The sequence below is a fragment of the Rhipicephalus sanguineus genome, chromosome 7, assembly GCF_013339695.2.
Source record: "Rhipicephalus sanguineus isolate Rsan-2018 chromosome 7, BIME_Rsan_1.4, whole genome shotgun sequence".
Classification (NCBI taxonomy): domain Eukaryota; kingdom Metazoa; phylum Arthropoda; class Arachnida; order Ixodida; family Ixodidae; genus Rhipicephalus; species Rhipicephalus sanguineus.
The window spans coordinates 68,902,769-68,918,170 of record NC_051182.1 but is presented as its reverse complement, the minus strand read 5'-3'; the positions used below and the strand labels follow the sequence as shown (position 1 = coordinate 68,918,170).

The following is a 15,402-nucleotide window of genomic DNA, read 5'->3' as shown; positions in this document are numbered from 1 at the left end:
GTACGGTTGTGTAATGTGTTGGTGAGTTTGAGTCTGAGTGAGTCCGGTTGAGAAAAAGTTTAGTGAGCCTGAGTCCGAGTGACTCCGGTCGCGGAAAATTTTGGTCAGTCTGAGTCTGAGTGAACCCTCAGAGCAAAATATATTTCTTGAGTGAGTCTGAGTGAGCTCACATTTTTTTGCCGACCTATGCCTGCAAGGAAGTAGACAAGTCGCCAGTAAGTTTTTGTTAATTAGATTTGTTAGTTATAATTATATATCTAAGTGGAGAGGTATATATACTGTCTCAATCACGAAAGAGCGAATACGATATTACGTGTGAAGCATCTTATAGCGGAGTTCACTCCGGTGGTGGTGGTGGTGTGCGGCGTGACCACCCTTACTGCGCATGCGCAAGCCATCTCCACACACCTCACACCTCCTCTTCCTCTCCACACCCCTTCTCCTCTCCACTTCCCCTCTCCCCTGCTCTCTCCCCATCCCCATCTCCCCTCTACCCCTATCCCTCTCCCATTTCTCTCTCTCCCCCTCCCCCTCTCTCCTCTACATGCCGAAACGCTGCTTCGCATCGCCTCATGGTCCCCTTTAGCGGGAGATGGTGTGATTTTTTTGTCAGCGTTCTTATAACGAAAATATAATTGCCGGTGTTTTGAACAACGTATGCAGAGGGTGCCAATTTTTACCGTCTGATAAAGAAAGCCCGTGAATTCTAGAAAAAAAAATAAACTTGGAGGACGCTTGAGCTTCGCCTTCAAGAGTAGAAGGCGGTAGCGTAATCGGGACCCGTGCGCCTCGCCTTCAACCGTGCCCCAAGGAAAGGAACGTTTGTGCGCGTAACATTGTCTGTTTCAAAGGATCGTAGAATGGCTACTACAAGTATAATTGCGAAGTGCCCACTACGCGCCATAAATCTTCCTTTTGCAAATTGGCGAAGTAACCACTACGCGCCCGTGCCACGCGCACCGGAGCAGCTGCACACCTTGAGCAACTTTAAAACCTACTCGTTGCGCAATTCACATGCTTTGAAGCATGGTGAGGTTCTACGGTTTTGCCACGCAGTCTATTACATGCGTTAAGGAGACTCCTTTCACTACACGACATACTTATAGCGTTTTTTTACGAAGCAGTTTCAGTCACTGGCGTTTGCCCGCGCGGTAGAACACCTGCTTGCCTAGGTTCCATTCTGACTCGGACCCAATATTTTTTTTATTATTTATTTATTTGCATCTGTCTCGAAATTTCTCTCACGGACAACGCCGATTTTTGGCCCACAACCAACGAGCTAATATGCATGCTCGACATAGACCGGCGCGTACCAGAAAGTAGCACCCTCGAACAGGCTAAAAAGCAGAAAAAGAAAGGCAGTCATGTTGTATTTCTTGCGTTTCCTGTGCTTTTCTTTCCTATCGGCCGGTAAATATTTGCGCGCAATTAGTGCGTTGCTGAAAAGGCCGCATTTGGACGCCTCTACCGGCAAATGCCTCGTTGACCGTTTGATAACTGGAACACCACTGAGCTGGCGGTGCCTTCCGGGGTGAGATAGCATGGAGGTCTACCGAGCAGTACAAAAGCGTGCACTGCCGACGCAGAGCATTCCTATAAATGAAAAAGCAACTGTCTCCGGAAGAAGAAGCGGCGTGGCTAGATAGAAAACGGCGCTTTCCGGGGAGAGATGTGGCGCACGCAGGGCCGCGAGCATAGGCGTGCGCAGGGTTCCCCATTAGGGGGGGGGGCAAAGGGTCGCCGCAGTGCCCCCCCACCCTTCTAAGTCAATGTATGGGGCAGATTTTGCGCCCCCCCCTCTTAGGTGACTAGAAGGGTCAATGTACGGGGCAGATTTTGCGCCCCCCTCTTAGGTGATTAGGGGGGGCGGCCGCCCCCCCTGCCCCCCCTGTGCGCACGCCTATGGCCGCGAGTGCGCTCAGCCGCGATATGGTCGCGAGATGATTGACGCCACGCCCAGGCTAGCGCTTTGATCACGTGTCTTCCAACACAAGGCACGCGCCGGAAGTACACTCTACCAGAAGACCGCGTGATGTCAGACCGCCATGCTTCTCGATCGACGGACCCTAGCTGGCGCGCTTTCCCGCGTGCACGCAGCATAGGGCACGCGGGCGCGGTCATATCGCGCACGAGCTATACACAGAACGTCACGGCGACGGCGAAAAATCGCACAGAGCGTCCGCTTAAGCGCTATCGCAAAAAAAGCAACTACAATATGTGCAAAAGCTGACCCCCTGAAACTTGACTAAGAGGTACTGTATATGTTCCCCTTGGGAGCATACACAGTAGGCAGGGTTGCCACTAGTGGCTACTTTTCGCCAAATTGGCGAATTTGAGAAGCCCGTGGTGACCTAAAATTGTGCATGGCGACATGGCGAATTTTTGGCGATTTTCGGCTTAGGCCTCGACTGTGTTGTGCATTCTATGCTCAATGTCTTCCCAACGAATGATCGACATTTTTTCTATGTTTCTTGGTTTTGGACTCACCAGTAGAAGGCGCACTTTACATGTAATCCAGTACGCCCATTCTGTTTCTCGTGTAGATCGCCTCAATTAATCTAGATCCCGGAGGTACTGGTGTCTCCCCCAGCAAACTCCCAGCAGAATGTAAGTCAGCGGATTGCTTGGCGTGCCTCGAGGCGGTGGTGTTAGACTAAGTTCTTTAGGTGCTTTAAGCTTCTCTAAAGTTTCGCTTCTGAAGTGGCTAGACGACGGGTAGGCCGTGTGTTCCGACCATAGCTCCAACTTTTCTGAATAGCTTGTCAACTTCGTCACTGCTGCGGTACCCCCCCCCCCTCTATTTCTGTATGTAGAGGTTATTTTTGTTATCAACCTACTTTTCCGGCAGACCAAGAAGTCGGCTTCTGTGGGCAGCCTTCAGAAACTGCACCGACCGAGGCGAATGTGTAGTGTAAGCTTGACCGCACAGAAAGTGTGGTGGCGGCACTGTAAAGGTCACGCAGTACTTTCGATGAAGTTATTTCCGTTGCTTTGTCATAAAGTTGCTCGATTATTGGACGTATGATTGCACTGCAATGATATTGTTTAATTTATCTGAAGGAAGGCTGCGCACGCCATCTCTCTCTTTTTGTAGCGACTGCTTTGCTGTGTATTCGCTTTAACTGAAACTAATTACACCACAAGCTGTTGGTATGAGGCGCTCAGGGTTGCCAATGGTGGCTACTTTTCGCCAAATTGGCGAATTTGAGAGGCCCGTGGCGACCTAAAAGTATGAATAGCGACATGGCGAATTTTTGGCGATTTTTGGCATAGGTCTCCACTGAGTTATGCATCCTAAGCTCAGTGTCTTCCCAACGAATGAGCGGCAACATTCTCTGTATTTTTCTTTGTTTAGACCCACGGGCAGAATGTGCACATTACGCGTCATTCGGTATGTCCGTCCCTGTAACTCGTGTGTATCTCCTCAATTCATCTAGATGCAGGAGGTACTTGAACTGCCCCCAGCGACATTCTAGCAAAATGTAAGTCAGCGGACTGCCTTGCAAACCGCGAGGGGGCAGTCTTTGACTATAAGTTTACGGCTTTAGGTGCTTTAAGCTTCTCTAAAGTTTCGCTTCAGTAGGGGGTAGACAGCGGGTTGACCGCGTGTTCCTACCATTTGTTCCGCCAAAGCTCCAACTGTTTTGAATAGCTTGGTGAGTTATTCACTGTTGCAGTACGCCCAATTCAGCTCCTAAAGACTTTTTTGCAATAGCGAAGAGAGGAGGATACGCGGCTGTTGGTGCAATAAAAAATATTCATTGAGGCATTTTCCACTTTCTCGGTGAGCGTGTGCAATGAAAACAATTGTTATATACTATTTTACATTGTCTACCTGCTCATTAATAACGCATCGGATTCACGCATGTCGGTATAGGTGACCTTAAGAAAGGGTCGGTGGCGTCCGGTATCATATTAGTTCACAATGAAAAGGTTTAAGACTCTCTAATGATCGGTTCCTGTAAGAATTCTGTCGTGTTACCTTCAATAAACCTTTTAATACTTTTAATTCATATTCGGGTACGTAACGCTGTCTACAAACAACGCTTTCACGGTTTTTGCCCGAGGTTTACCACACTTTTACCTTTGAAACGAGCGGACAGGGATGGAACGATATCATGAGCGTTTGATTCATTCACCCTTGCACCCCCACGCACATCTTGCGGCTAGTCGGAGAAGCAGCACCATGCAATCACCATGGTGAAGCGGGTGATACGACTGGCATTGAGAGAGGTCAATATAATTCCAGGGTCTTGGATGGTACTGTATTCTACGGGTTTATCCCTGAGTGGAAATTTTTATTACTAGGTATGCCGCACATATCTAGAATGGCGACTTTTTTGGCGAAATTTGTACAAGAATGGCGACTTTTGGCGACATTTACACGAAAGTCAGTGGCAGCGCAGACAGTAGGGAGCATATCAATAACTCCAACTTGACTGGGACGGCAGTTCCACCTGGCTACTCGCCTGAGCTAGGCATTTACTTCGTTGACCAGTGGTTAGGCACTAGCTTCCGAAATTGCTTTGTTTGATTTTTCTTACTTCTGTGGAAGTATTATTATTTGTTCTTACTGTTGTTTTTGTTGTGTTTGTTTTGTACTAGATTCATTGCGTTCCGTTTTCTCTTTCTGTTTGGCTAGAGGGATTGGCACCTCCTTGGTTGGCACTGGTTCAGGCATATTTTGCTTAAAATGTAAGAAAAAATAGTGTTTGCACTTACTGTTTTCTGTTCTCTGTTCTTGCAAAAATTTTGCTGAAGTGGTAATTTAATGCTTTTGATCATTCAATATGTAACACTTGGCACTTACTCGACCAGTTTGAACTTAAATGAAATGAAAAGTTAATTTTATTTATAAGGCAGCTAGATACTCCCGAGGTGCTGTTGAAGGGCTCCTAAACCACTTCTAATAATTTTCTAACATTTCTAGTAAATGCTTGCATCGAGTTCAGAATGCCGTCACGATGAACAATGCCAACGCGGATGCGCTACGAGCCGGGGGCACGCCACGAATTCCAAGAAACAATTTCTTCTCCTCTCCGGGCCTTTCAGTAATCCCCTGCGTTTGCCGTGATGTCAACATTCAGGTCTGGTCATGTCATCCACAAAAAGAGTCTGTATGCTCGCAGGTACGCACACTCGCTGCTCTTCCTCCTTGTACGGTGAGGAGGAGCACTCGGCCAGGAGGAGAGATGAACGGAGCTTAGCGAAGGAAAGAGCGAAACATGCGAGGACCACTTTTGGAGCATCAAACGCGTGTAGCTCTCCTATTACGTCACCGATACGAAAAATTCTTGCGGCTGCATGTTTAGTGAAGTCTTGTGCACAGCTGCAACACCATGACTGAATTTCGACCTCTGGGTGGTTTAGGGGCCCTTTAAGGTAAAACTTTTGTAGAACTTTAGTAGAACTGGGATTTGTCCTCGAGCCCTTCCATATGAAAGTGTACTTTTTTTGCTCAACCTTTTACTTTCAAGTAAGGTAAACTTCTTTCACCGCCTGCTGCAGCTGTAGAAAGCAGCTGTGCCAGAATGGTTACCGCACACTGATTGCTACTCTAGAAAATGGTGCAAAAACCCACCCCTGTGAGACATTGGTGTCATGGGACCGCCATTTCTAAAAATGAGGCCATCTCCTATTTCTTTTACAGCAAGGCTGACTTAGCCTACCCTGTGCCGTTGTCATTGTCGTAGTAGTAGTAGTAGTAGTAACAAAATGAAATATGATGGTGATGGTCCTAATGATTATGCTCGAAAGGATCATGCTCAAAATGAGACTAAGCTCTCTCAGTCTACTCTGACACACCTGCACACTTACAGATTTACAGGGGGGCTATTTTGTACGTGTTCTGTAATTAAACGGAACAAAACGTCACGAGGACGAGGGGGAGCTGCACGGGATTGGTCGAGGCTCACCTGACGGTCAGACGTGAGAACAGCAATTGGAAACGGCAGTGCTGTCAATCGTTTTGACAAAGAACGGGCACAGAACGGAGGCATCGTTCTGTCTGATAGAACATATGCAGAACTGTTTCCAGATGGCTTGGATTGGATCAAAGCATAAGCGCTGGGGCTGGAGAATCGAATTAACCTGCTTTGTGTCTGGCTTACTCCAATCCCGCACCGATAGCTTGCGAAAATCGCAACCAGCCCCCTACCACTAAACGACCCATCAAATTGCGACACCACCTAGCGTCTATCAAGGCATTAATACAAATAAATTGTTAAAGCCTTCGTGCTCTTCAATTTCAAGCTTTGAAAACTAATACCTGCCAATACTGATGTTCCACTATAATAATTCTCTATTTCTTCATGCGTTGGAAACATTTCTGGATTCCCTCAGCTCGCCTATTGGCTGATTGCTCGCTGTCTTCCTCTCGTGACGTTTCATTCTATTTTTAAAGAACAGGGACCGACACCATGGCTGCCTTCTTCGGTTCTGTCACAGAATGTGTACAAATAGCCCCCCTGTCTGACGGTTTTCACGGTGTGGAACTGGCTGATTCTTCTTTTTCTTTTTTTTTTCATGTGTGTATATTGCAGAGTGAAAATAAATATTCAGGTGCACAGTTTTGTTGACAGCTGTATTTGATGTACCGTCCAGCGTGCATGTGCCGGGTGCCACGTAAACACCTGTTTTCGACACTGTGCACATGCAAGCTTCTGGCGTACTCACTTTATTCCTCCACTCTGCAGGCAGGAGTTGCTGAAGTGGAATGGCTGGGGATACAAGGATTCCAAGTTTGTAGTCGACGGCACCACACATCATATTTCCTTCACAGGCGACAGGTGAGCTGAGGTGGCCGCCTCTCCTTATGAAATGTGCACGAGTGATCCAAGCTTTTCAGCACCCAGGACGCAATCCCACTGTTTTTTTCACGAGCCTAAGTACTTGCATCAGCACTGCACGTGATACTCTGGAATCACCTTCCCATACAGTAGAACGCTATTCGAAATTTTCAAATATTCGCACACCCCTATTAATCGCACAATTAAGTACAACCTTCGTGCAATAATTCGTGTATAGGCAGCTACGAATGAAGCACTGTCACCAGGAATGACATAGGGATCTGTGCTATTTTTCTTTATTGCTGAAATATCGAAACATCGATTTTAAAAAATTTGCGATATAGCAAAGTTTTTCGCGGCTAGTACAACATCCTTGTGTCAAGGTTTGATTGTAACTAATAGAGCGACAGTCTAAAGGCCTCCCTTTACATGGCCTTTGTAGTGCTTTGCAAGTCCCGGGCGATTAAATGAAGGTTATAGCATTACATTATCCTGATTCTTTAGTTTGCTTACTCTAATTCTGTATGGACATTGACGATCTAGGTGAACTTTCATGAGGCAGGAGCCAGTATTTCAGCAAGACTGAAAATGTGGCATCGTTATCATCCAGCCTCAATTTATCGGCTTAATTGTCCTATAACTTTTGTATTACTTGAGTTTTATCATAAGAAAAAAACTTGAATGCAATAAGAACAGTAGTAGCAAAAGTTGCCAGTGTAATTGCAGTGCTGTTATTGCAACATAATTGTACAGTGCAATTGTTGCATACATGTTTACGCAGGACTACGAGTGAATCCGTGCATTGGCTTGACAAGCACTTTCCCACTTTACAGGATATAAACTGAACCATTGAAACAGTATTCAAACAATATCAATGCATAATTTATTACAAGTATATAGTACTGTCGAGCCTTATAGTGAACTTATGTCAAACATGAAAGTACCTTTAATTGTTACGTTTTATCCCTCTGAGGCGCAACGTCGAATTATGTGGACGCAACTTGTTTTTGCCAGTTCTTTGGACTAGTGGCCAAGAAAGAGTGAGATACATTGCACATAGGATGAATTGAGCCTTCTGCATAGTCAAATGTTTCTTGACTTGACTTCAATGTGCTGCATATGCCTGTAGCCAATCACTTTGGTGAAGGCACTGTGATATTCGGCAGCCTGTTTGATGAGCCACGCTCCAGGACCAACGTTATAAGTGTAAATTTTCTTGGCTTGAGATGAGTACAACCAAAAACAAATTACATATGCATTTCAAGCCTACAATTTGATTCTTTTTATGTAGAAATAGAACATGACTGATGTCACAATAACTATACATTTAATTACATGCTAATTAGATTAATTACTGAAACTCATACAGAGCATATATTACTTCGTTTTCTTTCTTGGAATTTAATATTGAGTGTCTTGGAGTCATGTGCGAATTTGATTCATTTGCAGACACTCCATCATAATTCGCACCTGAAGGGTTATAATCGTGTACTCGTTGCTCGCTGATACTGGCAAGAAGATAAATTGATTTACTTCGTCATGTCTGATGACTCTTTACATCTGCATTCATTGTGTCATGCTTTGTGTCCAGTGACGTTCAACACATTTCCCAAGTCTTGCTTGTGCATTCAGTGATCATATGTTCATTTGCTCGCTTGATCATGTGTTAAGTGCTAACCTCGGCTCAACAGGTACAAGATTGGAAACAAGGTGCTGCCTCACTTCAAGGCCTGGGTCGAGTCGGCGTTGGGCGTCGACCTCAGCGTCCTCATGCCGGCTCAGGTAGGGATAGGTGTCTCAAGCCTGGCAAGGTGGGACAACACCATACATTACATGAGTGACCTTCGGCTCGATGTGTAACTCGCAGGCGTTTCCTTTGTTCTCCAGAAGTATGCCATCCTGTATGTTTTTACCTGTGTGTGTTGCGTTATCACTTATTCACTTTCGTTTCCATGTCGCTTGTGCTAAGCTTCCTCATAGAGAGATAAACATGTGTGCCTTGTTGTCAAAGAGGCGGATGCTGGAGGTCTTTTGTTCTTTTGAGCAGAATGCTCGTTAAGTACAGCACATGGTTCTGTTAGACCTGTGTGAATGGAACCACAGCTGTGTGCATGTCCTCAAGGTTCTTCAGGGGAGCAGAGGTGCCCCTGAGGGAAAAGCTGTAGGGTCTTATTTATGGCATAGCAGGGGTGGGGAGGAACTGACCTCTATTCCGACCCCCCTACTCACCGTGGTGCAGTGTACAATGTACAGTCGACGTCCGATTTCTCGGACGCCCGAAATTCCGGACATGCCTGATTTCCCGGACTCATCTGTGGCACCGTCAAGTTCCCCGTAGAGTCAATGTATTACAAAGTCCGAAATTCCGGACGCTTATAGCCTTCGCCATCCGATTTCCCGGACTTTTGACTGTTAACCGCCGACCCAAAGTCACCACCGACGCCGCCATTTTGGTTGTTTTCATTTTCATATCCTTGAACCCGCGCATCAGCAGCAACGCCGCACCGCGCCGCGGTTGCCATAACCTCGAAACCGCACGTGTCAATCCGTTGCCAGCCGTAGCTTAGCCAAGCCAAACCTCACTGTGTTCGTTCACGTGTTGTTTTGTCAGCTGTGCCAGCTCTGCGGTCGTGTCTGTGGTTGATCGTTTGCTGCTGCGCGCTACCTTCAGTGATCAAGTTTCCCGACCTTCAGCATCCACCGAGTTCCTAGCTGTTTCGTGCTGCGCTTTTCGTCTAGCGGATTCGCCGTTTACAGCAATGGCACCGACTGCTCCTTCGTCTTTGTCCGCGCCTTCGAAGCGCACAAAGCCACCTCGTAGGCTCACGATGACGAACTGCCATCCGCGGACGTTGCCTTCGACGATCTGCGCGCTGGCAGCGTGGTGATTCCAGCCGAGATAACCCTTGAGGGCTTCGCCGACGCTGACAAAGACCTCGAGCTATGTGCGGAGTTGACCGATGACGAAATCATTCATCAAGTTACGGAGGATTCCGATGCCGACACCGAGAACGAAGAGCCAGCTCCTACACAGCCAACGAACACGGAGTTGATGCGAGCACTGATGACACTGTCATTGGTGTACAGCGGCAACATGACGTTGACTGAAATTGAGGCAGACATAATCGCGGGCAAGCGGACCGTGCAAAAGAAAATAAGCGACTTCTTTGCGCCCAAGTGCTGACCTATGAGGTAGTGCCGGCCACGTCGTATTTTTTTTTTATAAACGGCTCTTTTCAGAGCCACCTAAACAATGCATTGGCTGAATTGCTATGGGAATCTTGTACTCCGGCTGTGACCCTCTCCGTCAGCGAAAAATACCTACCAGAAATGTGCGTTTTCACGTGCATTCGTTTTTCCGGACTGCCCGATTTTCCGGACGTTTTCGCGGTCCCTTGAGGGTCCGGGAAATCGGACGTCGACTGTATGGGGTCTAAAAGTACATCCAGTGAAGTACAGTGGCACTCAATATGAGTTGCAACACGGTGGCCATGGTTGCAGGGGCCCCAAGCCTATACTGTAACACTGGCAAATATGAAATTGGTTTTGGGAATACCAGTAGTCGAAACAGTGTTCACATCACTGGTTGCTTTTTATGTTGGACCCACTGTGCAATGTTTACGCCGCTTTGACCACGGGCAGCATGTTGCAACTCATGTTGGGCGTGACTGTACTTACAGCGACATAAAGCATGCGCATAGGTTTCAAGAGCTGATAAACAGAGCACTAACTTTTCCCCGATTTGTCACCTTCTGCTGCTGTAAAGTATAATCCTTTGGTCGAAAGGATCTTGGAAGCGTTTCCCGTGACTCTTTGTCCTACTTTCAGAAAACCTATCTCGTTAAATTTTTATGGTTATGTAAACTTCACCCACGAACCCGCAGGAAAAAGAAATGGTGCATAGAAGCGTCATAGAAGCATAGGAGAAGGTAGCTACTTTTTCTTTTCAGTTGAAATGTGCAAATAACAAGAAAAATAGAATAAAAGTAGAAAGACAGCATGCAGCTGATGAAAACCGAACCCGCAACTTTCTAACATTGTGTGGAATTCTCGACCATTTGAACCAGGGCAGCTCCTTTCCACATGTCCAATTCCTTAAATATTTCTGTTCTAATCATAGCACCGGTAGTGATAGCTATTTTGACTGCATTAAGTGGTAGATGGGGCACATTCTTTCAACCAGAGGCACGACTGTGGCAACTGGTAGAGAAAGTGAAGGTTGTGGGTTCAGATTCTATCATAATGGCAGAGAAGAAGGAATAAATGAAAAATGATGTTTATGTGCTCAAAAAAAAAAAAGCTGCGCCAATCCATCAATTATATGCACAAATGGTTTAGGAATGGCAATTCCTCTTAGTGCAAATGGAGAAATAACTCGAAGACATGCTATGCACAGATATGTCAAGGCTCGACCATAAGAAACGCTTCATTCATGTGTATGAACAGAATTTGTGACGTAATTTACAAGTTTTGAATTTTGGACTACACCTGCAATTGTGACAGCACATCAGAAAGGTTGTGTTGTACCATTCTCCTCGTGCCCTTGTTTTTCGTGCCTTCTCTTCTACACCACGAACCCATAATGAACTAACTCAGCCCTGTCATTCTGTTTTTTTTGTCTTCACATTAACGTTTTTTTTTCTCCTTGCACGAACATTTTAATGTTTGTCTGCCTTTGTGTTTGTCTCGCTTGGCGGTAGACGCATTCTTCTGCCCTGTTGCTGCCTGTTTGCACCTCAATGTCGCTATAAGCCGCAACTTGCTCACTGAGCTCAGGCTAGTTGGTACTGGTCCATATCTTCTGAAAGTGCAAGAAAACGCAGATACCACGTGCTTGTCCTGTGTTCTTCTTTCATGGCTCTGTGTTTTTTTACACTCTCAGAAGGTATGCAACTTGCTCACTTCATACTGTCTTGCACTGTGCATGCCTGCCTGCCTGCTTTCTCTGTGCACTGCTTTGCCTGTTGTCCTCTGCCCTGCATGTGCCCTCAGGAACCCATTAAAAGCACCAAGTCTTCCCTGCAAGGCTCCTCCTCTGTGGCCGTTAACCCTGTGCGCAAGTGTGTCAGGGTAAGTCTGTCTAGCGTTGCCAGGGCACATCTTTACTACAGACCGTAAACGCTATGGACACACTGCAAGAATCAGTAGAAGCGCGAAGGGACGAGGGAGAGCATTTGAACGCCTTAGTGTGCAGTGTGTGAGTTCTATATCAGCGCTCACCTTGTGGGGCGAAGGGGGCTCTTTGTTCTTTTCTTTATTTTGATGTGCACTGAGTGCCCATGTCGTCTGTGACACTGTATGAACTGAGCAGTTCAACAACACGCAATATATGGAGGGCATGTCTTTTGTTGAAGATTTCGTGAAACATGTCACTTTGCTGTGATCACTTACTGTGCTCTTGTTCGTAGTGTTCTGTGATGTGTACTTTGATGTGTTTGGTGACGTAGTTTGTGATGTGTCCTGTGACAAGTATTAATGGGATTGTCAGCACCTGCTTTGAAAGTAACATGTTGCAATTTTTTGTCTCTCAGCACGTTTTGTTTTAACAGACCTCACCTTAAATCTGGCCCATAGCGAGTGATACATTGATTTCGCGTCTATGCAAGTGTTCTGGCGGATAGCCGAGCAGAAATCTAAAGTGTGTAGTCCAACAGTTATAAGGCTACATGCTTGTGATTGTTTTTTCAGTAGCTGAGTCCTCTAGTCACTACAGCACAACGTGTACCGCAATTCGCAATTTTTTTGAAGAACTTATAAAAAGTCAGAGTTTCGCTGCAAGGGCGAAGCAATAAATGCGATAGCAAGAAAAGTGGCCCGTGATGGATGCACTGCTGCGCTGCAGAAACATCTACCCTCCGGCAGCAACCACCATGCGAGCAGACAGCAGAAGGGCAAGGTTCTCCCTGCGCAAATAGAAGAAGAAGCGAGTGAGCTCACCGACGACTTTTAAATGCGCCCGTCGCGCTCCTAGCGCCATCTCGCTGGTAATGAAGAAATGCTTATAAGCGCCTGCCGTCTCTGAGTCCGTCCAGCGGTAAAGGGTGTGTATATAACGCTCGCCGTTAGCTACGTGGAGGATCTGCGTTTCGTGGCGCAGTGGTTAGCGCCACTCACTGCGGAGCAAGAGGTCCCTGGTTCGATTCCGCGCTTTGGAAGCATTTTCTGAATTACTTTTGTTTGGGGCTTTTATATATATGTACATACTTATACATATACAGTGCATGACGGTGACGGCGATGGTAAAATCCAGCCGAGACTGTCCATATCATTGCTATCGCAATAATAACTGACAAATTCTTCCTCGGTGTGCCGCATTGACCTTTGAGGTGGCCCTTTCGGTTATGTAGGGAATGTGGCACACGATAGGCTGAGCAGCATAACCAACCAGGTGTCGTCTTTTGCACCGACTACAGCCGCCCCCCTCGGACCAGGAGCTTCCGCCCCCCATCATCAACGAGGCATTCCTCGAAGACGTTCGTCGCGCCGGCATTTCCTACTCGGCCGATGGCCAGGACAGGCTCTTCAGGGCACACGGTAATGACCTGTGTTGTGATTCTTGTGTATAGTGTAGTTTTCATTGTTCTAAGCTAGTCACTCTGATCATTACCTGCACTCATTCATTAGTTTGTTAATTATGCATTCATCTATGCACTGTTATTGGTATTAGTGGTATTGATCCTGCTGCTGCTGCCATTGTTGGAGTCTGTGTGTCATCGTGGAGAAATGTGTATTCCTACACAATGCAACGTTCGGGGTAGCAGCATTTTAGATATTTTGTCAGTTGCAAGCAATTTCCCTCATCTAATTTGAAACACGCAACGTTCTAAAAACGTGCGTGAATTAAGTAGGTATTTGTGTTAAAAATAATAGAAATTGAATGAGACTACATATTACAGTTTTACAGTGGGCTCTCACTAAAAGGAAATGCCTTAAATGGAACTGCTGCTTAACTAAAACTGCCTCTAATATGGCTAGTTTCATACTTGTATTCTGCACTCCTGTTCATCTCCCAGTAAATAAAATTCCCGTTAAACAGAACACATTTTCCTGGTTCCTTCAGGTTCTGTTTAGCGAGAGTCTACTGTACTGTAATGGGGGCATTACGTTTTTTTTGTTTTGTTTTGTTTGTTTTACTTGTCAGCATACATTACAGTACAAACTGGTACATTATATCAACTAGCCCAAAGTCTTCACTTGGGGCTAGTTGGTATAATGTTGGTCTGTTTTTCTGCACTGTACTTTTTGCACAAAAGACAATAAATTTATTGAAATGAGATACACGCTCACATGCAAGCACATCATGCACATGCTTGTCTTCTTTCATTCCTTGTTTGTGTAAAAAGTACAGCACATCAAAAACTGAGCAGCTGTGCAAATACGAAAATGTAGGAACATTTTCATTACCGCTATGTTATGCATGCCTTCAAATGGGCCGCTTACGGCTATCATAGTCTACCTTCTGGAATGCCGAAATATTTCACTTGCCCAAGAGCCTTTCTTTTTTTAATAACCACATCGCTACCAATGTCCATGTTTGTGGACATGACTTCTTAAGCAAATCACACAACAGCAAACTGCTCAGTGCATTTAAAACCTATAGTTTCATTGCCCAGAGTGTTCTTTATCCATAGTGCAAGAATGAGCAGTGGAATTCAACTTTAGTGGCTATGTGCTAACAAAACAAAATGGCAGTGAGCAGCGCACAGCTTCTTAGGCCTAACTACTTAAAGTTTGCAATTCATTTTTTTTTTTCACACAAACTAGTGTGATGAAGAGTTGTGCTGTTGGTCTTTGGGAATCATCTAAAAAATATCGAAAAGCGCTGAAAGCCAGAATGGGCATTTACTGGGTATGTTTTTTGCCGTGTTCACAACTAATGTTCCCGTTTGGGGACACCCATTTTTAACTTTTGAAAATGCAATTTTTGTCACAAATTTTTCTTTTGTAATTGGGAAAAACAGTGCAAAAGCAGACGAGGCACGAGCGAAGGAACACACAAGATGAACACTGACTAACAACTGAATGTTTTATGGCTTTGACGCAATATAAAGAAAAATAGGTGGAAAACGGCCCACATGTGAAATTTCAAGCCTTAGTCATGACACACGGGCAGTAGGTGTCAATCGATTACAAAGGTTACAGAGGCTGTCAAAACTCAAAAGATTACAGGGCACAATTCAAACACGCAGTATCATTAGGCTGATGCGAGATAATTTAACTCTCATTGCTTAGCGTTAGGGACGATTTCGAATTGTCCCACACTGAGTTGCTTGTTGCAGGTATGTCTAGACTGATATACATTCTTTGGTGACCGTTGTCTTGCCTTTCTTTCAGGTCACACCATGCGGGAAATCTTCATCCTACGTGAGGGCTCCTTCGCTCGAATTCCCGACTTGGTCGTCTGGCCACGTAAGTGAATCTAGGAGATATGAAGGTGGTCGTATGAAGCCGGGCCTCTTTATAGCCCCACTGGAAAGCAGTAAAAGAAATGAACTCTTTCATGGGAATATGCTGATGCTCAGGGCCGTAACTAAGGGGGGGTTGAGGGGGTTCTGACACCCCCGAAATTTTTTCATGCTTTAAGTTTTTGGGTGGCACTAAAATACTTTCACGC

The 15,402-nt window shown here is 45.7% G+C and overlaps 1 protein-coding gene across 3 annotated transcripts in view; it reads left to right on the top strand.

Moving 5' to 3' along the window:
• The window catches only part of LOC119399510 (alkyldihydroxyacetonephosphate synthase, peroxisomal), a 470,712-nt gene that overhangs the window by 46,205 nt on the left and 409,105 nt on the right, over window positions 1–15,402 (top strand). For all 3 annotated transcript variants that reach the window (XR_007416870.1, XR_007416871.1, XM_037666315.2), the window contains exons 2-5: window positions 6,696–6,788; window positions 8,480–8,570; window positions 13,202–13,322; window positions 15,123–15,197. Coding sequence is in view for 1 of the 3 variants with exons in the window: in XM_037666315.2 (XP_037522243.1) it covers window positions 6,696–6,788; window positions 8,480–8,570; window positions 13,202–13,322; window positions 15,123–15,197 (380 nt within the window). In the remaining 2 variants the exon portion in view is untranslated. The remainder of the gene's footprint in view (window positions 1–6,695; window positions 6,789–8,479; window positions 8,571–13,201; window positions 13,323–15,122; window positions 15,198–15,402) is intronic.